Here is a 24,020-nt window from a genome sequence, read left to right as displayed (position 1 = left end):
CAATTCATCAAATATTTGGCCCCCCCCAAAAATTTTTTCTGGCTACGCCACTGTAATCCGAAAGCCCGAGGTCCACTATCAACACTCAGAAGGTCCGGATTCGGACAGCGGCCCGCCAGTTGAGTAGCCCTGTTCTAACTAATTTGCAACTTTTCTAGATTGCAATTCACTATGTGATATTTGTGACGGCATTATGATACTTATGCTGTTAAAGTCATGACAGCATGTCAGTTGTAACTTGTAAGGCATGTAAGCTATATAGGCCTACTGTAGCATTGTTCAGTCAATTTAGCTTTGGTAGTTAAGTATAGATTAGTTTTTATTTTATTTCACTTTCGTGAGGAGACAGGTAGGGACCGTGAGGTCATCGAGTCAACTTCCACCGTTACCATCTGTCAGTGGTAGATAGACGGGATTCCTCCATCTTTATGAGTGACCTCACTGTTGCAGTTTTATCGCAAGCTGTGAAAGAGTTTTTTAAAAATTAAGTTGATGAAATCTTACTTGAGATCGACTATGAGAGAAAGCAGGCTGTCTGCGCTAGCAATATCCTACTGTCTATAGAAAGTGATTTAGTCGAGACATTATCTTTTGACGATATAATTTCTGAATTTTCTTCAATGAAAGCTAGACGTATTGAATTATGGACTTTCAGTAAAACTAAACAAACAGTGTTTTAATTCTTCTGTTATGTGGAATTTTAATCAGCTTTTACGACGGTGATAAAGGGGAGCGGTATTTCGTGCGAAAATCCAAGGGCGGTATATTGCGTTGATACGCCACTGCCTCGCAATAGCGGTAGCCTACTAGCCACCTCCCTACTAGCACGGCGGTCCATTGTTTATTGGACATCATTCTGTAATATTTACATTTCAAGCTGTAGCCTACTTTATCTGTATATTTACAGTACACGTGTTTGCATCATCAACAACAACAGTAGCCTATGGACAAGTTTATTATTAGAAAAAGAAAGTTACCTGCTGAAGAATGTGTTTCATCTAGCGAAACTAGCTCCACAATCAACAAGGTTTCGAAAAAGGCCTACACCCGTAGCCTACCTTTCAGTCATCCTGGGTGGAGAAATTTTCGTGGCTGTACCAAGACAAAGAAAAAGATATGGCTTTTTGCAGAATTTGCAAAAATGCACTAACATCAGGTCTCTTACACGGCTATTACAGCCGTCGTTTAAGCAGCACTGCGTTTGCTGAGAACGGTTTTAATAAGTGGAAGAAGGCATTAGAAAAATTTAGAGACCATGAAACGTCAGGTTTGCATGCCGAATCTATACGTGCCTCTGCAGCAGCTTCCGGTGTTCCAGTAAGTTCCATGCTGTCCGAATCAGCTGCAAGAGAGAAGAACGTGGCCAAATCCGTATTGGAGCACTTGTTCCGATCTCTTAAATATTTGGGAAGACAAGGGATTCCTGTCAGGGGTAAATGCCACCTTGATGGTAACTTGTGGCAACTGATGCTAAAAAGAACGTTCTCTTTGCCCGAACAAAGGCAATGGCTAATGCGAAAGGACAATTGGATGTCGGATACTATTCAAAACGAAATACTGCAAACCTTTGCCCATGCAGTTCAAAGAAAAATTGTTTCATCCGCCCAAAGAAGCTCTTTTTACGGTCTTACTGCAGATGGAACCACGGATGTCAGTGGAGCAGAGCAATTTTCGTGTTGCCTGCAATATGTCGATTCGGAATTTGTGTTGCAAAACGTTTTTCTTGGTTTTTATAATGCGCCCGATTCGAAGTCGGAAACGTTGTTTTCGTGTATTACCGACTTGTTTTCCCGGCTGAATTTACCGATTGAACACCTCCAAGGCTACTGTTTTGACGGTGCAGCAAATATGTCAGGTTGCTATAACGGAGTTCGGGCCAAGCTTAAAGCATTATGCCCTGAATCGTTGTACATTCACTGCAGTAATCATACTCTCGATTTGATTTTACAAGACGTTGTAAAGGAGGTTAGGCTTATTGCTGATGCCTTAAACTTCGTTCAAAGTGTTGCAGTTGTAATTCGTGAATCGTCTAAACGTAAATCTTTATTCATGTCGCTTTTTGGTTCCGATGAAGTTGCCTGCAATTTGCTTGGTTTGTGTCCTACTCGTTGGTGCGTTCGTGCTTACGCTCTCGCTCGTGTTGTTAAGTGCTACCCTACCCTGTTGCAATGTCTGACCGACATGACAGAAGATCGTGCAATGAGAGGAGACGCACGTGCAAAGATATTCGGCTTGGTGAAACAAGCACGCACGATGCGGCTTTATTTTGCGCTTACCTGCAGCTGTGAAATTTTTCAGCCTGCAAAAGCCGTTGCAAGGCAGCTCCAAAACAAAAAGATATCTGCTTCTTCAGCTTTGGAATTTATCACCATTCTCCGCGAACGGATCAAAAATCTCAGAAACGATGAATCCGTTTCCAAGCTTATGGAAGCAGCGAACGTCTTTGCGTCTGCCAATAGCCTAAAGACGCCAAAGGATCCCCGAGTGAGCAAAACTCCAACAAGATTTCGACACACAAAGGAATCGGATGCTTTGGCGTCTGCGGGAAAAGGAGCGTGGAAACGGCAATACATCGAGGCCCTTGATTTGGTTCAAGCTGAGCTTGATCGAAGATTTGACCAGGCGGATCTGCTTACAGCAGCCAACAGAGAGAAGGCCCTTCTGAGCTGTGCAAACGGTGAGGAAAGATCTGATGCCGGTACAGAGATCAGCTTACCCGATGCCATCAGAAAAGATCGCTTAAAAACGGAACTTGCCTTGCTCAGCGATGGTGTAAGTGGAAAAACCGCAAACTCCGTTCAAAAGGTTGCTGAGATACTATCGCAACTAAACCCTCAACCACTAGATCTTTTCAAAGAAACGCGAAAATTCGTGGAGCTTTGCCTTTGCCTCCCGGTTTCAGCTGCATCATCAGAACGTTCTTTTTCTGCTCTAAGACGCCTGAAAACGTGGTTGAGAAGCTCAATGACACAAAAAAGGCTTACTCATCTTGCGCTGATGCATGTCCACCAAAACATTTTGGACACTGTCGATGTCAAAGAACTCATGACACAGTTCATGGAAAAAACATCTGAGCGAAAAGCAATCTTCGGAAGCGTGTGAGAACTCATTTCCACAAACTGTCGTTTTCATATTGTTTGTTTTCATTTCAATTTCCTGAACAGCTGCTTTTGTTGCTGCCGTTCTTTCATTTGTTACAATTTACAATGTGTATGTTTTAGCGTCGTTTTTTACACAGGAGGAGACCGAATACCAGTTGCGGAAGACCTGTGTTGCTTTTCCCCCAGCCTAGATAGTCTGAAAGACCTTATAAATGAGTGTGAAAATTTTGCTGTCAAGCATAAAATGGTGTGCTTCAAAGTCTGCTGGAATGCTTCTTTCTCCTCGCAATTTTAAATTACCATCTCCACTAGGGTGCCACAGGCGCCCTCATGTGGCCGAAATCACCTGAACTTTTTTTCTGGTGTGACATTTCACATATTAAGACACTTTGCAAAGTTTGATTGAGATTGGACAAAAATTGGATGTGCAGATTGAAAACGAAAGTCTAAACTGAAATACAGTAAAATTAGGGGATTTCCCTAGTTTTAACATTAGTTTTTTTGCTATTTCTCATCTTTTTCTCAACATTGAAACAAGGTAAATTCAAGAATTAGATTAGGAGACCAGTGCCAGTATGTCAAGATCTCAATTGAGGTCAAGCATGACAGCTCCGCGCCTGTTACATTGATTCACCATCTTGCAACATTGAATCAACAAAGCTGGCTTGACCTCACTCAGGGTCTTGGAATAATGGCTTTAGTATTTCTTCTTCTGTTGAATCAGTGTTGCAGCGCCCAGGAAAGCTTAGTATTAAACCCATGCAAGTTGTGACTTAATCTGGGAGAGTAGTAGACAGCAAAGATAAGGCAGGTAGCCTACTGTAAGAAAGGGTTATGTTACCTTCGCTTCTTGCAGGAAAGGCTAATAATGTTGCAAAACCTATGGTTGTATTGTTTTTTAGGTTATTCTACTAATGATAATTGATACGGTAGTGCTTTTACAAATCGGTCTGGTTAGTATTACAATAATGAACAGCCAGTCTCAGAATGCTTAGAAACAGTATCTTCTTCTTTCTACTATTTCAACGTAAGATGATCAGAAAATCAATGGAAGTAAACTGCCAACTTATAATCAAGTGATTTCAAGCTTTCTTGCCTTTAAGCAGGAGCTTGAATCTCAAAATACCACGAAAAGGAAAATCCAAATATCAGTAGATGCAGCAAACGAGACAGTGAAGGACAACTTAACGTTTTACTACAAAGCTAATATTCCAACAATTCATCCAAAAAAAATGGCTCAAAAAATTCAATCTTTTCGAGATGAAATGAGTCTTATCTTCAAAATTCAGATCGAATACTTCCATAGGAGTGATGGAAAGCAATCGGAAAGGATTAAGGAATTTAAAAAGAAACTTCAATTGACCTTTCCTTTCTGGCCTCGCGATGTAATGAAGAAGATGACAATTGAGGAAGATAAAGAATTTTTGTGGAGCATGCAAACTACCAGAGAGGGGTCAATGGCAGGGAGAGACAATGCTTTGCGTAAGACGTTGAAACGAAAACATTCTAGAAAAGAAGCAGAAGTGCAAAGGAAAGAAAAAGAAATAAAACGTCAAGAGGTTGAATCCAGCAGCAAGCAGCAAAAGCAACATTTCACTTTCTTCTAGCGATGATACCAGTGATGAAGTGACTGCAGTTAACACTGCCGAGCCTTCTACATCCACAGGAAGTAAAAGGAGTCACCGTCGAGTTATAAAAACCGGTACCACAATATTTGTACCACACGACATTTTACGATTACCTGGTTTAGTGGCCACAAGTTTACGAAACAGAATAACACCAACTGCATTATCTGCAACACTACACTCGTTAATCAAGAGTTGTTCTGGTGAAACTATTCGCGTAAACTTAAACCACGTGACGGCTCAAAGGTATAGAGTTGAAACGATTTTCAATATTTCTGAAGCGGTTAAAAAAGGTTGGGTACCCCCTGAAGTTGGAACCATTCATTGGGATAGTAAAATGATGGAGTCACTAACAAACCCTAATAAGCAAGTTGATAGGCTTCCGATATCACTATCAGGTATTGGAGGCTCAAAACTGCTTGGTGTTCCTTATTTGCCTGCACAAACATCCGATCCAAAAGGAAAGCAAATAGCCAATGCAAGCATGGAATTGTTAAACAATTGGAACTGTACTGCATGTCTTGCTGCAATGGTGTTTGACACCACAAGTAGCAATACGGGCCACAAAACTGCGGCCTGTATCCAAATACAAGATCATGTTGGAAAAGGCCTACTTTGGGCAGCATGCAGGCATCATATTGGGGAGATAATACTGACCCATGTTTGGGAAGAACTCAAAATATAAAGCAGCAGTGGACCCAACATTTCCATATTTCAACGCTTTAAAAGCAATTTTCAAACTCTTTCTGATAGCGCATCAGGTTGTTTTCATACATCAAAATCGCACGAGGAAATTGATTTGCTTGCCAGCAAGCGGGAAGAATTGTCTGAGCTGATAAATCAGATGAAGCTCTATCCAGAATCATCCAAATTTTTAAGAAACGACTACTTAGAACTTTTGAATTTGTGTCAATTGTACTTGAACATTGAGCCACCTACCAGTAAGACGTCTCTCCAAAGTCTAGTGCGTAAAGATCCAAATTTTTGTTTTTGAGTCCAAGTTCCTTACAAACATAGCTGAGATTTTGATCTTCAAAGACCAAAAAGTTTTCAATAAACAAAAACGATTAGTTAATGATTTTACTTTTGATTCTTCAAATGCTGTAGTAATTTCATCTCAATAGGCATTTTCTTTACGTGGATCCTTTTTTATAATGCATGAAACCTCATATTTTTAGGCATTTTTCATAAATTGTTGAACATATACAATATTGACACATGGTCTGTACGATTGTAAATTAGTAAGTAAGTTCACCAGAAAGTGTTCGAAGTTCAAATACTCCGTAACTGAGAAGAAATGTCTGAGTTTTGATGATTTAGAGAGGATTTTACTATTGAAATTGTGAAAATTTACCTTTAAAAACTTTAAACTTAATCTGCACGTCCAAATTTTATCAAAACTTATTGAAATTTCTCACATATGCTTTTTTTACCAAGTGTCACATATAAAAAAAAGTTCAGGTGTATCGGACGCAATTTTAATTTTTGAGGGGCGCCTGTGGCACCCTAATCTCCACCTAAACTCATGATTTCAAATCAACTTGTTGCTTTTAAAGATAATATTAAATACCTGAGTGTTTATATCAACTCGACATTAAAACAGGACAATGACATAAACAGACAAACAAGACATCTTTATTGTGTTGGAAACAAGTTAAGGGCTAACTTCTTGAGTTGCACAATTTCTATCAAAAACCTGCTCTTTCAGGCGCATTGTGTTTCTTTTTATATGCATGTCAACTTTGGTGTAATTTCTCTCGTACGTCTATCAATCATTTGCTTGTTGCATACAACGATGCCTTTCGTATGTTGCATGGATTACCTCGTTACGCTAGTGCCCGCACTATTCAAACTGAACAAAATAATTTGACCTTTGATGCAGTAGCCTACTTGGCAAATCTATTTACAACTTTTTATGTAGATGTCAATCTTCCAAAAATTGTTGCATAAATGCTCTCTGCAATTCTGACGCTCTTGTCAAATCGTCGTATTTCAAATGTGCCATTCGCAGTTTGCTCGTTAACATTTCTACCCAACAGCATTATCTGTTAACCTGGTTATTGTGATTATTCTTGTAAGTTATTGTTTGTTGTTGTCTTTTTGCATGCATGGTAATTAATACGGACTTATAGGTCTGATGCAAATAAAAGAAAAAAGGCAATAATAATAAATGTATTCCCCACAAGGGGGGTCTGGGGGGCGAAGCCCCCCAGAAGCTGACAACACTACGGCAGCTTCAGCCCCCCCTAGAGAAAAATAGTTCCCGCGCCACTGCTACCGTACCATTGTCTGTAAACTTGTAACAGTAGATAGGCCTAGCCTATTTATTGAGATTTTGTGCATTTGCAGTTTGTGTATTATTTTGTTATTTTTTGATGTTATTTCGTTGTTGTTGTTCGTTATTTGTGCATTTGCAGTTTGTGTATTATTTTGTTGTTTTGTTTTGGATATGGACAGCTTTGTCTGATGCAAATAAATTATTATTATTATACATGCATGCCTAAAGGCTCCTTCAAAGCACGAATGATAAGAGAGGCTGCCGTTGGTAGGCTACAACAGTTACACTAGCTTGCCTATTTTGGATTTTAAGCTGAACTGTTATTTTCAAACCCTTCCAGTCCTGTGTGGACTTAGCAATGTCATCTCCAACCTTCTTTGGGCTGAGACCTAATGGGCCAATTTTTGGGGCCAAAGATGCAGTTGCTCCAACTTCTCCACCGGTAACCCGAAGGTAAACGTAGCTAAACGCAGTCGGATCGAAGGGAGGCATGATATACACAGATTTACATCCAACTCAAGCAACAGCAAAAACGAAAAGGTAGTTGGTATTCTTGATTTCTTGGTTCCAGTTTGAAAAAACATTGGTGTGATACGCCATCTCGCGGACAAATAAATAAACCTTATTTAATTATAATTACTTTTGATATAAAAAAAAGACAAAATAACTGGGCTATTTGTGTTTTTCAATATACATAAAACCACCATGTTTCTCAAAGATTGTATGAGGTCCATGTTCCACGTGTATTTATATACACACAGAGATGGGCAAGATCACCAGTATTGGTGATCTTGCAGATCAAGATAAAGATCACCAAGAAAAGGTGATCTTGAAGATCAAGATCACCAAACTATGTGATCTTGAAGATCAAGATCGTGATCTTGAAGATTAAGATCACTTTCAAGATCACTTTTTGTGTACTTGAAAAAAAATGAAGTTTTTGATCAATGATGTTGCAAAAAATAATTACTAGCCTATAAGCTACCCGGGTAAAGGTATATAGTTGGTATTGCTGCCATTTACTTTTAACTACTTGATCGCTGGCCTAATAACTGTAATAAGTTAGTGACCGTTGCTATTAGGCCTATCAATTGTTGACGTAGTTTGCGTAGAATCGCAACGTCACAACCAGGGGCGCCAGAACGATTTTTGACTGGGGGGGCAAAATTACGAAAAAAGGGCACTTTTGTTTACTAAAAGGCCAATTTGTTTTAAGTTGTAAGATAAGATATAGCAATAATGCTAATCTATCAGCTCACTATGTATTGAGTAATGATAGCCTACAGGTGTCCGGTATACAAAGAAAGGCATCATGCTATGTTATAATGATGTAACCTACTGTCAAGTCTTAAAGCAGCCTGCGGCCATGGCCGCTAAGTAGTGCTTGAATGACCGCTGGTGCTACCTCCTCAATCGGCCAAGTTTGGCCGCCGGTCTCTTCTAGCCAATTATTTAATTTCCCAATAGAATGATCTTGGATTAACTGTCGAAAATATGTAGTAGCCTACGGTATCAAAGAGTGACGCAGAATTAGGTCAGCGCGTCATAATCGCCACTGTTGCATTGTGCAGAAATATTTGTTATTGATGGAATATATCTATCTGCGATCACCAGCGATGTAAGTCTTGCTTGTAATTCCAGACGTTTATTTTAACAAAGTCTTAATCCGAAGTGTTAATTTACATCGGCTGGCAATATTGTCGTTTTTATGTCGATTCGATGTTGTCGGACATTAGAAAGGAGAACAAGGTTAGTTAGCAAGGAGAGCTAGGTTAGTTAACATCTGAAGGGAAAACATTTTTTGATCATATTTTGCAAAAATTATGCTTCTTTTAGTAATGTCCTTCACATCATTGAAATACTTATTTTATTACCTTGCCGTCATCGTCAACACATGTCGAACGTTATTTTTCGTTGCTAAAGAGAATTTTAGGGGAGTGGCGAACTTCTTTAAAATCAGCCACATTGGAGACACTCGTGCGAGTGTCGTTAGATGGTCCTGCAGTACTGGATTACAATCCCGAAAAAGCAGTTATTGCGTGGTGCAACGATTCTATTGTAGGACGTCGCCCAGGCCCAGACTTCAACAACGCTAAGTGATCATTTTTGCATTGTTTCAAGTTTAATTCTATATACTTGTGCTATCGTTATTTTGTATTTTGGCCTTCAAGCACGCAGATTCGGCCGCCGAGAAGGAGCATTTGGTAGGCCACGATGGCTGCCGAAAAAAAAACGAGTTTTAAGGCCTGTACTGTGTTGAAAAATTTTGTGCCGTGAATATTATTTTGAGGCAAAAATGAATGATTATAATTAGGCTAAAAGCGAATAGCAGAAATTGTTATATTGCAAAATGAACAGTAGCTTACATAAATTTAAAAGGGCACCATTGCCCCCCTGCCCCTCCATCTGCAGAAAAATTGAGGGCAGGAGGGGCGGCCGCCCCCCCTGCCCCTCTGCTTCCGGCGCCCCTGGTCACAACCAAGGCCGAGGTTAGTTACAGTAGTTCTGAAAAAGTTGCAAAATTTGCAATTAGTTTTATCCTTTTTATTTATAATAAATAAATAAAAATAAAGTTTGAACTGCATCATTTTTTACCAAATTTTTGTCTGGTTCATGTGGGAGTTTTTATTCGTGTTACTAAGTAGTTTTAACTTTCACTGTATTATGTCAATGTTTATTGCACCATTTATCCATCTGGCAACCTTGATATTGTTGTCTGCTATCAAAAAAGTTTAGAGCTTTGCGGTCAGACAAACCGCTCCATATTCAGACCCTAAACAAGTCTTGGTCTGGTTGATTTGCTGCAATAAACCACTTTACATGACCAAAGTCGGCTAGAGTTCAGATTTTTTAACACCGACATTCTAGACTTTTGAAACATCTAAAATTGGGTAAAAGAAAGCAAACATTTCTTTCAAATTTACACGTGGAAATTGTGAACAAAGTTAAATCATTTTTTATTATACGTCAACATAAAGTACACAGAAGTTGACTTCTTTATTATGACCAACACAAAAAACTTTTTCAATTTTGAAATGGCAACACTGACCAGATTAGATGGAGACTTTAAATCGTCTTTTGTTGGACACATATCATATTAACAGTGGCTTAATGTTAGTAGTTGCCACCAGGGCCCACAAGAGGGGGGGACAACCGGTGCATTGCACCGGGGCCCGGTGAGTTCAAGGGGGCCCGACAAAATGTCTAAATTCACGCGATAAAAAGATTGATTTCAACAATTTTGCATAAAATATTGTTTTTATGTTAGTACCGTATGTCGAATGGGGCCCCCTTATGGGTAGCCTAGGCCCTTTTTTTAAATTACAGAATTTTCAATTTTTTGAGTTAAGGGAGGCCCGACAAAATGTTTAAATTTGCGTGCTCAGGTCGATTTTGCATAAAATATTGTTTTTTATATGAATACAGTATTAGTTTTGTATTTTGAATGGGCCCCCTCATGGGTATATGCCCTTTTTTAGAACAACAATATTTTCATTTTTTTGCGTTCAGGGGGCCAATAAAATGTTTAAATTTGAGTGTTAAGGTCAATTTTGCATAAAATTTTTTTAATATTTTGAAGTTGGTATTTCTTATATGAAGTTGGTATTTCCTATGTTGAAGTTGGTATTTCTTAATGTCATGAACAATAGCAATGCATTCATCCTAAGTTTGCTGCCCTAGTCTCTGCAGCAGATTTCAAGGTCAGAAATGGTATTGCATATTAATGTAAAGCTGTAAGCACACATATGCAATGCTATGTCAGCCATGTCGGATAGTAGCCTATTGCAATTTTTATCTTCGAAATGGCTGATTTTACCCACTTGTTGCCATGGTTACAATCAGGTGTTGCCAGAGTTAGAAAGGGTTAGAGTTAGGAAAGGTTAGGGTTTTGATCTTTGCCCAGGACTAAAAAAAATATCCAAAATACAAGTTTTTGTTTCCAACAGCTATAAACTTTTCCTCAAATTAAGGCAGAATTCCATATCTGACAACGCTATTGAGGCTATATTTAGTTATTTACACTATGTAGTGTTTTAGCATTTTATCTTTGTGTATAACTAGTGTGTATCTGTGAATTTAAAGTTATATTTACAATAGTGCATTGTTTGTGAAATAATGGAATGTTAGTGTTACTACTTTAACCTAATTTATCCTTTGTAAGAACGCGCACCGCAAATTTTGCTTGTGACTGGTGAGATATCACGCGACATGTTGCGCTGGGGGGCCCGGCAGCAACATCTGCACCGGGGCCCGGCAGGGCTCTTGGAGGCCCTGGTTGCCACTAACTACTTTGTACAGTACGAATTCTAAAAAAATGCCTCTATCTAGTAAGTAAACTTAAATTTTAAAGTGATCTTAATCTTATTGTTCTTTAAGATCAAGATCACACAAAAAAAGTGATCTTGAAGATCAAGATCAAGATCACGCCCATCTCTGTATACACATCATATGAAAGCATTTTCTGTAGGTGACTTGTTGACTTGACTTTCTTGGTGCTGTTCCAACTTGGTGATAGAGACGAATGTTTTGCTTCTTAACATTTTTTTCTCATGTAACAGTGAGCCCCGAAAAAAAATCTTACACTAGAGATTTTAAAATTGACTCTTAGTTGACAGATTCCAGAAATATTGATTATAGGCTATGTAAGCTAGGCGTATGTTAAGAGTTAATGACCACCCAGCATTACTTGAAAATTGATAAATCGAATGGGAAATTGCTTAAAAACTTGTAGACCTACTACAGCAATATATGCTACCTTTAATACCATTTAACTTCAATAACATTTTTTCAACAACAGCGAGGCAAATAGCGAGGTCCATAGTGGACTCAAACATTTTTGAATGTAAACAATTTAATGAAACTATGTTGATAGGTATAGGCTATGTTTTTAATAGGCAAAAATGGCCTGTGGTTCTATAAGTTAAGAAAATATATTAAATTTGATTCTTGTGTGAAAGAATGATACAATTGTCAGCATCATAGTCAAAATAACTACAAACAAGCTTTCATCTGAAGAACCTCAAACAAATTATGAATATCTTTTCAGATAATTGATCCTTATGTGGAAGTTGAAATTATTGGGGCGGCTTCCGATTCGTCAAAAGGAGAAACTTTTGTAGTAGGCTACAAGACAATGGTAAGAGAATCAAACACCCGAATTTCATTGCTGACACTATCAAATTATCAAAATGCTTCCATTCCATTTTCAATTTATACTTTCCATTTACTTCAAAATTAATGATAATATTTGTTTGTTCATACCTCTGCATTCCTCACAAACATCTATCGCAGTCAGTTTTTAACAAAGCAGACACTTTCAACTTTCAACCAGGAAAGTAGCCACGGGGGGGGGGGGGGGGGCTTGATTCCTTCAGTACTGAGTGCTATCCACGAACAAAATTCAGTGTCATTTTTGAAAGGTCTTTGGCAGGATGCGATCCGGTGTAAAACCACCAACTCAGAGGCGAGCATTCTGGCTGCTAAACCAGGACTTCCTTAACTATAGGTCGAGACTCCAACCAAATAGTCTTAATTTTAGGTTCGTCAAACAAACTAAAAGTGGGCATACAATAGATAGTTTGCATTGTAAACTGCCCACCAAGAGATCGCATGGGAAATTATTTTCTGAAACTAAGTCGCACAATAAGAAAAAGTTTGAGAAGCCTTGGACTAATACTATCTAGCCACTATAGTCAGTTAACCTACACTAATGCACATACGCCTAATGATAAGATTTATCTCTATCTTGAGCCAATAAACATGTTAAATGATCTCCAATTGATATGCTAATTTGGTTACTTATATTATTAGTTAACGGTAAGTCTTTGCCAAGAAATATTTTCATCTCAACAGAAGCCAAAACAAAGTGTTGTTTAATTACTGTATTGTTTAGCTTGGTTGTATTGCTTTTGCCAGTAATACTTTGCATATAGCTTGCTATATATAGATAGCCAATGTTGATGCTTTTCGGAAAGGAAAAGTTATATTATTATACAGTATTGTATTTATCCTGCCGGTCATTCTATATTGAGGTATTTATTTCTTTTTTTTGCATAAATAACTCTCTAAAATTAACACGCAAACAAAAGCACGCTCCTTATAATTTACGCATTGATTGGCAATAAGCCTGTAGGAAAAGCTGCGTGAGGAGTTGACGTCATCTATTTACGTCATAATAAAACAAGTAATCATTATTATCTGAGCTTCATTGTGACATTTAAGCATTTTTTATGCTTGAAAAGATGAAATTAAAAAATAGATCATCTATCTTGCTTATACAGTATCTAATGTAAGCTCACTGGTGTAGCTTACGTTATAGAGTGAGATCATGCAACTCCTAAAAACAGATCCTGGTACCTGGTTAAGAAATTACAAATACTATGTACAAGAAGAAACATAAAAACAACGAAATATTTGATCTTATGCATATTTTTCTAAAGATCGCATCTTAACAAGGTATTGCTTGCCCTCAAATACATAAAAAAATACCATAGCTCAAACCTTTGAAGTTGAAGCATTAAAATATCTTTTATTGTTTTACCACATAACTTTTTTGTTCTTTTGATTATTGACTTTATATCAACGAAAAAACTCGTTCAACGATTATTAAACTAGTAATAACTAGAAAACAAACACGATACGATAATGAAGCAGTATTACTATGTGTCAGGAATGGCAGCAAAGCGACAATAAGGTTTTTAACACAGGTGTCTACAGTATTTGTTTATTTTCTGTTCATCATAAAACTGACCATCGGCTCGCCGCCCATGTGCGATTGCGTCAGAAAAATACAACAAAAACTAACCACTATTTCTACAACTAAATTCGGGATTTTCGTCAGTTTTTCATTTTTTTTTCTGAAAAATTGGGACTCATGGCAGCCCTAATTTATGTTGGCTACGATACCGTTTTGTATACAGCACACTTTTCTCTCCTTCAAATGCTCTTTGTAGTTGTACATGACTAAAACAATTGCTGCAAATTGATTTATTTTACTCGGCAAATAGCCTATTGCAGCACTGAAATCTTTACATTGTCTGCCAGCAAAGATGCTCTGCCAATTCAAAGTAACATTGTGACGTTTTTCTTTTTATAAAAAAGCGTTCAGTTTAAAATAGTTTTTAAACCAAAAACGGCATCAATAAACATACTGCTTCACTGGCATGCAGACGTTGACGCAAATACACAAACAGCTCATCTTAAAACTCTGAAAATGATCCAGATCTATTTAACTGCTATCTTTAGCTTTTTTCTTTCGAGGCTTCAATCCAATTTTGGATGAAATTTATGACTTTTTTTTTGCTTCGTCCTGAATTAGTTTTTGCCATCTTGATTGTCTGGGACAGAGATCTTATCAGACCTGACTTTATTGGCCAAAGAACGATTGCTTTTAAAGCCTTATTTTGCGTTAAAAAAAGATAATTTTTTTGTAGCCATGTGGACGATGAAGTTACTAGTTTTTGTATTGAATAAATGTAAACAAAATAATAAAAGCATAAAATGTTCGCATTCTTTCTAGCAAAGAAGCTTTCTTTTTCTTTAATTGGCTTTATTCCGACTTGAAGTGGGGTCGACGGTGCAGGTTGCAGCCCTCCACATCAGTCTGTCCACAGCATTTTTTTGTTTCCCTTCCACTGCTTTCATATCTTCTGACTAAATGATGATGAACTGTTTTATTTTGATCAACGACGCACGAGTACAAAATAATTGACACGGCGAAAAGAACACAATAAACATAGCCAGGTCAGAGACTTTAAAGAACCGGCCTGCCACGCCCCGTGGAGGCGGGGAGCGGCGTGATTATGGGGTGGCGATGCACCTGGAAGGGAAGTCCACCAGCTTAGGTCGCGGGGGCCAGGCTGGGAAGTCTAGGTACCTGTGGAAGGAAAGTGGGGATCGAGAATTTTGTGCGACTCGTCCGCAAAAGTTAGAATGGCGGAACGGGCCAGGGAGACGGGCTTAGCTTTCTGCAAACGCAAAAAGGTCAGCTCACGACGGGCGACAGAAGTTCTATAAAGCCAGGCAGCGCCCACGTCTCCATCACGTGACCGTAACACAGGTACGTTTGACTCCTATACCCGGTCTGCCCGTAGGCAGAGCGGATAAACTTTGGGGTCTCCCACGAGAAAGAGAAGCTTAGCTACAAGGACGATTTGAATACTCGTGGGAGACAAAAATTATATAAAATCTGGAGCAAAGGCTCAATTAATTGGTGTAAAAAAAAGAATTTAAAACATACGAAACGATAAAATAATTACAATTTTCAAGAGATTAATTGAAGTCAATAAAAACATTTGTTTGAAATTTTGTACCTTAGGTTGTGGATTCTTCTGAAATCTGAAATGATGAACAATATTTGTTTTTAGGATCCAAGAGTGTGCGTCAATTTTTGTAAAAATATCAAAAACCACACATTTGGAAATGTAAGTAAATAAATACAAAAAATATATAGTTAATTCAATTAGCCTGCAAATTGCAACAAATTTGAGGATCACAGATATTTTCCTATTTTCAAGATGACCAAAATAAAAAACTTTTGATGAAGTATTTGTCTTCGGACTGTGAAAATTCTTTTTGAAGCTCAATTCATGAAGTTGCGCGTGCTTGTAAAATGTTTGGATAACTGATGCAGGTCCAGTCGCCCTGGTTAGCAGTGTGAACACTATAATACATAATGTGTATTTGTCAATCCAGCGTAATGCGATTGTATTGCCCTTTTCAGCTCTGAAATAACTTTTTACAAACAAAAACATCCAGATGTCCGATATCCCTTCAAGTCCACGTCGTAAACCTCCGTCTTCTGAGCAAGTATCAATATGGATATTGTTGTTGCTAGTTATGGATTCATTTACAAGAGTTGACAATTTTTTTAACTTAATTAAATTACAGCAAGTTCTTTCTTGGTGACATTAGTGTATTGTTACACTAAATCCTTGACGTTTAACTATCTCTGACGAACTGTCATACGCAAACAGATAGCTTTATTTGAGTCTGAACGTGTAATCAGACTTCTACATAAACTAGCAACGTAAACGCCCGCATAGCTGCGGCACTAAAAAGATTAAACTTATTATTGAAACTCGAGTTGGAATACCACAAAGCTGTCAAGAAAGCGCATTAACAAGGAAGAAGCCATGGAAAAGGCGTAACAAGGCAAAAAATACGAAACATAAGATACAAACTTAAAGGGCAAGTTCTCACAAAAATTAAAAGCTTAAAGGCACGTTTCCAATATTACGATTGGAATGTTCTATTTGGAACAACAGTAAAGATTTTTATGCAAACTGGATGAGAGGCAGAATGAGTTTTGATAAAGCTAATTAAGCTATCGCTGTCTTGTTAAGTCCGACAGTCTACTATGTATCAGTGGCGTATATTCAGGGTGTTCAAGGTGTGCACTGCACACCCCAAGAAATCCAGAAAAAAAGAAAATTTCCATCGGTTGTCGATGTTCTTTAGTTTCATGATATTCTAACATCTTGCTGCATGCTGATTGCTTTCTTTTCAATTGCAAAACTCGTCCCCTTCTAATTTTCATACTCCAACGTTTGAGGTCATTGCCTTTAATTTTTTTCGGTCATTACCTTTAAGCTGGGTGTGCACTAACACCTTGGCGAGTGCTATTTAAAATAAACAATTAAGAAAAATGACGTCACAAAGCAGCGAAAACAGCAATGGTTTTAGGTCAGCCAGGCTGTGCACTCGCTGATCTGCACACCTTGGCGCGTCATTGGGGGAATCCCAGGCAATAGTAAGTTTTAGCCTATGGTTTTAGCTTGTTGGATTAGAGTTTGAGGTGATCACTGATCAGTGTTGGAAACAACTTTTGCTAGAACTGAAGCAAAAGCAAGCTTTCTACGACGATGTAATTCAAAAATTTATTGCACAAACAAGAAGAATCGAATAATTCGTTATAATTATTATGCTATAGATGAATTTTTCTTCTGTAGTCGAGGTGTTAAACATTTTCGTTTTTACTAAGTTGTACGGCGGATAAACGTACAGCCGACCAACATAGCAATCGACTTTTTTTTCTTGTTTATTATCGAGTTGCTTTGCTATTGTTTTTTGTTTTAACTTTCACCTGTTTGTTTTTAATTCGCTTGTACATTTCTCAAGGTGTTGCGACCGTGCCTAATCCTTGCATGAAGTAAATCATTTCCATCTCGAGCACGCTTTAACTTTCGCGTTTTTCAGACTCCTGCTGTGTTATGGCAAGTAATATTGTTCGTTTTGATGGTCGGAAATAAAAACTGAACTAAAGTATGTGACTTTAGAAATGCAACTTAATGTTTGATATTATTAAGTCTTTCATTCAATAGGCGCTGTCAATAAATATCTATTTTGTATTCTTCTCCATTCCGACAACATTATTTTTGTCAGTTCTGTTCATGTTCAGAATTTGTGCTGAAAATGCTCTCTGAACGCACCAAATTCAATGTTAATTTTAAAAAAGTTCTGGGGGAGGCCCCCCAGACCCTTCGATCGCCGTTGCTTTGCCGTCACTGAACACCCTGTCAAAGTGGTCACGGTACGCCACTGCTATGTATAGCTCATGCATTCAGTGACGAGTTTGAAATGACAGCACTAAATATTGACTGCGAGTTAACTTTTTTGGCGTATTTTGTCAATTTTGTATATGCGATCTTCAAAATAATATTCTGAATCATCTTACGTGACCAAAATGCGTACACAAGCGACGATCATAATAGTTTTGCCGCAAACAACGTGCATTCAAGGCAAGTAGGGCGTAGGCCAGGCCCGCAACCAGCAAATATTTTCGAGGGGGGGCATTTAATTTTTATCAAAGAACAAACAATGATGCATTGTTACATTTTTATGTTAATGACCACGCCCATTGATAGAGTGTGTGGCACTACCATGTTACGGTTCAGTGGTCATAACTTATGTCAATCACGTTTTTGTTTAGTACAGCATTAAAGGAAACTAGCCTTTGTAACCTTTTCTCATTTAGCTATGACTACCCAAGGAAGAAAATTACGATATCACAGTAATGTGTTCAGTCGGTTACAAATAAAATACAACATCTGTAGGCTACGAACTGCATTGGCACGACTGGAGTCATAAATTAATCAATAACATATATTTACATCAACATAAACAAACAGATACATATGAATAAACTCAACACGGTAATTACAAATTACAATCCTGAAACATTTTGTTGGCTCAACAAGTTTTTATGTTTGTAGGCCCAAAGAAGTTGACTTTGCAAATGCAAAATGACATTTTAATTTAGAGCATAATGTCTAACTTTCTACTTGATTTGGCAAGTTCGTTTAACACCAATTCCGCGCTTGGAATTTGAGTACGATGGATTTGAATGAGAGCTAGTTCAGAAAGCCTGTCCTGCCCCATAGTGCTTCTAAGGTAACTTTTCCAGCGTCGTAAACAGCTAAATGTTCTTTCTGCAGAAGCAATTGTGACTGGAAGTGTAGCCAAAATTATCAAGAGTTTGTAAATGTTTGGATAAAACTCTTTTTGGGATTCTATTGCTAACAACGCATCAATCGCACTTGCTGGCCTTTCACTTTCAAGAATTCATTTAAAATCAGATTTACAAATGCCTAAGCCCAACTGAGTAGTTTATTCACCACGCTATCGCAGCTGCTTTTGATCTCGAATTATTTAGTTGTTTTTAAACGCTTTTTATGGTGATGATGGATGCTGACATTATGTATACGCTAACGAAACAGATAATGAGGAAGCCAGCCTAATTTATCGAACAAAATTGTTAGCATAGCTTCCAACCAGCGTAGCCTACTTTCGGTTTCGATAGTCTACACTCTACAGTACGTGCACGGACATTTTGCCGAAAGGACATTTTGCCGAAACTCATTTTGCCGACAGGACTAATTACCGAATTCTATAATTTCGCCAATTTGTCTAATCGGCATTTAGCCTAGTCCTTTCGGCAATTAGTCTTTCGGCAAAATGAGTTTCGAAAAAATGTCTATTCTGCTAAATGTCTTTCGGCAAAATGTCCTTTCGGCAAAATGTCCTTTCGACAAAATGTCCGGGTACCCTACGCTGTACTACGTGTACGACGTATAGTAGGGCCTACATTTCATACTCCATAAAACGCTTAAAAAATTTTCAAAAAATTTCGGGGGGGGCAAATGCCCCAAATGCCCCCCCCCCCCTGGTTGCGGGCTTGGCGTAGACTATATATTCAATCCAGCGGATTCCGTTGCAAAATGCAAAAAGTTTAATGCATTTAATGGCACAATTTTGTACAAACGTGAATGAGGCTTTACCTTTAACAGATATTTTTTTCATAATTTATTTCAAAACTAGATTTAATCTTTGACGTTGAGTTTGTGGTTTGATATTACTACTGAGTTTCTGCAGTGAAGACAACGAAATTCCTTCGCTTTTTGTATGGTGATTTTCCACATTTAAACTTTTCCCCAATGGTAGGGTATTTAGATCAATACAAAATATCATTGGGACTTGACTGGACCGCTTACGAATGAGGGCGTCTGTTTTGTCTAAATCTCTACTGTTATTGATGTTGGGTTATATCATGAAAGTACTAGAGAGAAATTTTACATCGTGGTAATTTAATCGACATTTTCAATCACTAAGCAAAGGAACACTGTGTCAAAACGGTCCTGGATGTGGAAAAAGTATGCTACTTTTGAGATAAAGAAGAAAAAATACCTTGATAATGGCAAATCTTCAATATATCGGATCGGTGTAATGGTACAACAAAGTGTACAGTGTATCTCGTTTCAACTTGTTTAATTAAAAATTAAAATGGATCAACAACCACACCTCACCTACTTTTATAGAATTGTTAACAGAACAAAACCACTCATAGAAATACTTTGGAGTTAATTCCACTGCGACACCAAGCGGTGAATGTATCATAATCGATGAACTGTCAGGAGACATAAAAGATCATGCGAACAAATTCACTGAGCAGCAAAGCACCAAGACCAGCAATGGCAAAAAATTGGCTTCTTTTCATAATTGAAATACACAACTGTGGTGTGAAAAACTGCCATAACAAAGTTTTGGTTTAAGATCCAGAAAGCAGGGTGGTGGTCGAGGGTGTCCGACGTTTTCTTCGTAAACAGTTCTTCGTAAAGCAATTCTTCGTAAGCAATTTTTCGTAAAACAATTCTTCGTAAAGTTAATTCTTTGTAACACAATTCTTCCCAAAGCATTTATTCGTGCATGCAATGGAGATTTGATGTATACGAAGAAATGCTTTACGAAAAATTCTTTCACGGATTTCATTTCACCAACAACTGTTTACGAACAATTGTTTTACGAAGAATTGCTTACGAAGAATTGCTTTACGAAGAATTGTTTACGAAGAATTCGCCTATAACCGTGGTCGAGATAGGACTTGAAAAGCCAAGTGTTCAGCCCCTTTGTTTGTAAAAAATATGTAACCATACACCTGTGTTTCGATGGACAACAAATTAAAGAAACCTATTTTGAAACATACAGTGAAACGGTCACTTTGCAGACATCAAGCCAACTGTGAAAATCCGTCTGCAGATGTCGAAGCAGTGTAAAAAGAAAGATTGTTGTCAGTGCCGGATTAACCATTAGGCAAAGTAGGTACGTGCCTACAGGCCAGTCAAAAATCCAGGCCATTTTAAAATCAGTAGAAATTTAGTCATGTTTTCAAAATTATTATTTTCTAAATTAATAAGTATTTATCTTAATAGCTCTGTTTTTCCAGATGAATTAAAGGTTGCAAAAATCGTTAAATAAAGACGAACTGAAACATCAACAATGTGTCAACAACGTCTTGGTGCACTGGCACTTTTGTGTATTGAAAGCGATCTACTCCGTAAGATTGACCTCCAAAAACTAGTTAACGCGTTTTCAATCGCAAAAACGCGCAAAGTTGTTATTTAGTTAGGCATGTGGCCAAGTTTTTACACGGTACCCTATGTTATATGTCGGCTGCGTAGCAGAGTGGTGAGAACGTCTGCGCGACGTTCGAAAGGACGTGGGTTCAAAACCGCTCTAGAGTACGCGGCTGTGTCTCGACAAAGACACTTAATGGCAAGCCAAAATAAGGGGAGCAGCTGACTCGAAGACTATATGTCACTTCGCTGCTTCCTGTCGTCTGTTGTACCGCATCTGTGGTCGCAGTGTACTGTATGTTGCGGCAATGGGCGCAAATAAAAACAAGATTATTATTATAGTTGCAACAACGATCTTTGTGACAATGCTTTGGCAACACTGACAATTCTAATTTTTTAGTTGGTAACCCTGATTTTTGGGCCACTTATAAAATGTGCCTACAGGCCTGCAGACCCTTAATCCGGCACTGATTGTTGTCGCCTAGTATGAACTATCCATAGGCTGGTAACTTTTAAACAGTGTTGCCACTTTTGGTGTAGCGTGCTTTATAAGCACAAATTGTGTCCTTAGTAATTAGTAGGTGACGCAACAAACTTGCAAATGAGTGCAGTTTTTGCGATGTAGTTTTTATGAAACATTATCCGAAGTAAGTTGTTGCGTAATGTTATTCCAGTAGATACTTTGTCTCACATAAAGCAATGAGCAATCCTTATTTTTAGTGTGATGTAAAGAAAATATGGTTAAACAAAGCAAAAATATCGTTTTGATATAAATTGTCTTTTTCGAACTCCTTGTGATGGCATATGGTAACTTTGCAGAGCGAAAACTCAAAGATTCACGTGTAAAGTCGTATGATAGAAAACATGCGCAGTACAATAAATGTACGGTAACAACTTATTGTAATTTTACTTACAAATTGTAAATAAATACTTATGAATTGTAAGTAAATACTTAGAAATTGCAAGAACTACATTTGAAAAAATGAAAAATATTTTAACCAATCAACGTTTAAATTTATCAATTCGTCCTATATCTGGTCGACTCTATTATACAATTCTGAAACTTGGACAATGTCACAAAAAATGGAGAAACGGATCGATGCCTTCGAGCTCTGGACATACAGGCAAATGTTAAAAATTTCATGGAAACAAAAGATCACTAACGATGAAGTATTCTCCAAATTCAATTCAAGCCCAATGCTTTTACAAACAGTCAAAAGAAGAAAATTGAAGTATTTCGGACACACAATAAGGCAAAATTCATTACAAAGATCATTAATAGAAGGGAAGATAAACGGTAAAAGAAATAAAGGCAGACCAAGAATGATTTGGACAACAAACATCACAAAATGGACAAAATTAACTTATGAATGTGCAGTACGCACAGCTCATGGTCGAGAACAATGGCGCATTGTATCCAACCCTCCATACGAAGAAGGAACAAAATGATGATGATGACTTATGAAAGTTTAGGCCAGTGTTTCCCAAACTTTTTTTTAATAGCGCCCCCCTGGACAACAAACAGAGTATCAAAAGCCCCTTTCGACAAAAAAGTAAAACCAAAAATTAAAGAAACCTAATTATGACGTCACAAAGTTAGAAGAATGGAATTCGCATTCCTGAAACAGTAGGTAAACTCAAACTCGTTCGATCAAAATAGTAGCCTAATACTCTCGGATTGTAAAATAGGATTTGTGTAATCGCATTGCTTCAAGCGTTACGACTTCAACAAACTTAATAAGGCACTGCAAAGCGACGTTGCCAACATAATTGCCACAATATCTGCCACAGAGCTCTTATAGTCATCGTCTTCTTTTATATTTGTTTTAAGCGAAACATGACAAAAATGCTTTGCAATCCTCTTCTTGTAACTGCCCCGATTTACTCTCAGCGCCCCTCAATCGCTCACTTTATAGCCAGCGTCCCATTTATGGTTGCAAACGCCCCCAGGGGGCGCTGGAGCCCACTTTGGGAACCACTGGTTTAGGCTATTGTTGGTCCTCCTTGCTTATGGGGTACATTTTAGATTCATTTGTTAGGCTTATATACACGGAAATACATTTCCAAAAAATGCAGCTTTCAAGGTTCTCTTATCTAAATAGGTTCCCAACCCATGCATTAGATTAGACTATGCACCCCCTCAAAGATTGTAAGTAATGCTGAATTTTTGATAGTATATTTACAAAGATAAAATTTGGGCAAGTTTTGTTCACCCCCTCTTTTTTGTTCCTACGGCTATGAGGGTATGTCAGTGGTTCTAAAGCTTTAAACAGATGGTTCTCTACGGGGAGAGGTCGGCACGTCTCCTTATAGGGGCACCAATTTAGTATGAGGGGCGAGAGCTCTACAACGGTAAGCTATTTAGTTTTTGCAGTGTTCATTATTTCAGTCCGGTAGCCTACTATTTTTGGCCGCTTACATTTTTGGTAACTGCGAATCACTGGTACAGTAAGGCTACATAAGCTATGCAAACAGGGTGTTTGTTGCGCTTGCTCACCAATCTGGCTTGGTTACAGGTGAAATTTTTTTAATTGAATGCTATTATCCATTGCGTTTTGCGAAGTCTTAGAATCCAATACTTTTCCTGTAGTAAACCAACAAAGGCTAGGCTCTCAGTCTCTTGAACTTAGTTCTCAAAATGTTCTACTTTACAAAGCTGAAGGTTTATAAGATGGAGCCATATGCTATCGTTGTTTTAGCTACCTGTGTAAGTAAGGCATGCAATTTAATCAAAAAGCCTGGCTTTTCTACACGAATGTTTGTTTGTTGTCCAAAAAAACACGCTAATTGAGACGTTGACATTCAAACTCTACCTCTGGAGGAGTTGAGTTGAACAAGGACATTCTGTTTCCGACAATGGTTCACCAAATCAAACCTCATATAAAACCGTTCAGGTCTACTGAATCTTAGCGTATTACGTCATGGAATTTTTCCTAAAAAATTAACCAAGATTGCACCATCGTTCGTAAGACTTGTATCACACCTGTTGAGAATTGCTTTACAATGTTTCACTATGACGTCACAGTAACTGCGTAAGTGAGTTTGAGATATAGCAATCAAGGATGCCAGAGCTTGGTTTTTCCACCTAGATCTGGGTTTTTTTGACTACATCTGGGTTTTAAGTTTTGTTTTTCAAATTTAGGTAAATCTAAGTTTTTTGGTTTTT

General features: G+C 37.9%; 1 protein-coding gene across 1 annotated transcript; it reads left to right on the top strand.

Annotated features, from left to right (window-relative positions):
• The first annotated feature begins 1,116 nt into the window (after nucleotides 1–1,116).
• LOC145766563 (zinc finger MYM-type protein 1-like) lies at nucleotides 1,117–4,708 on the top strand. The gene is made up of 2 exons (XM_082578282.1): nucleotides 1,117–1,965; nucleotides 4,208–4,708. Exons 1-2 carry the CDS (start codon nucleotides 1,117–1,119, stop codon nucleotides 4,706–4,708), a joined length of 1,350 nt encoding a protein of 449 aa, XP_082434408.1.
• Nucleotides 4,709–24,020: the final 19,312 nt, after the last annotated feature.

This window comes from Aplidium turbinatum, chromosome 3, assembly GCF_918807975.1.
Source record: "Aplidium turbinatum chromosome 3, kaAplTurb1.1, whole genome shotgun sequence".
NCBI lineage: Eukaryota > Metazoa > Chordata > Ascidiacea > Aplousobranchia > Polyclinidae > Aplidium > Aplidium turbinatum.
The sequence above is the reverse complement of the archived record's forward strand: the minus strand, read 5'-3'. Positions and strand labels throughout refer to the sequence as shown.

Excerpts from the sequence above, each read along its gene's own strand:
- LOC145766563 (XM_082578282.1), top strand. The coding sequence starts at position 1,117 with ATGGCTTTTTGCAGAATTTGCAAAAATGCACTAACATCAGGTCTCTTA. Across the intron at positions 1,966-4,207 it reads TACAAGACGTTGTAAAGGAG|GAGCTTGAATCTCAAAATAC; the intron begins GTTAGGCTTATT and ends GCCTTTAAGCAG.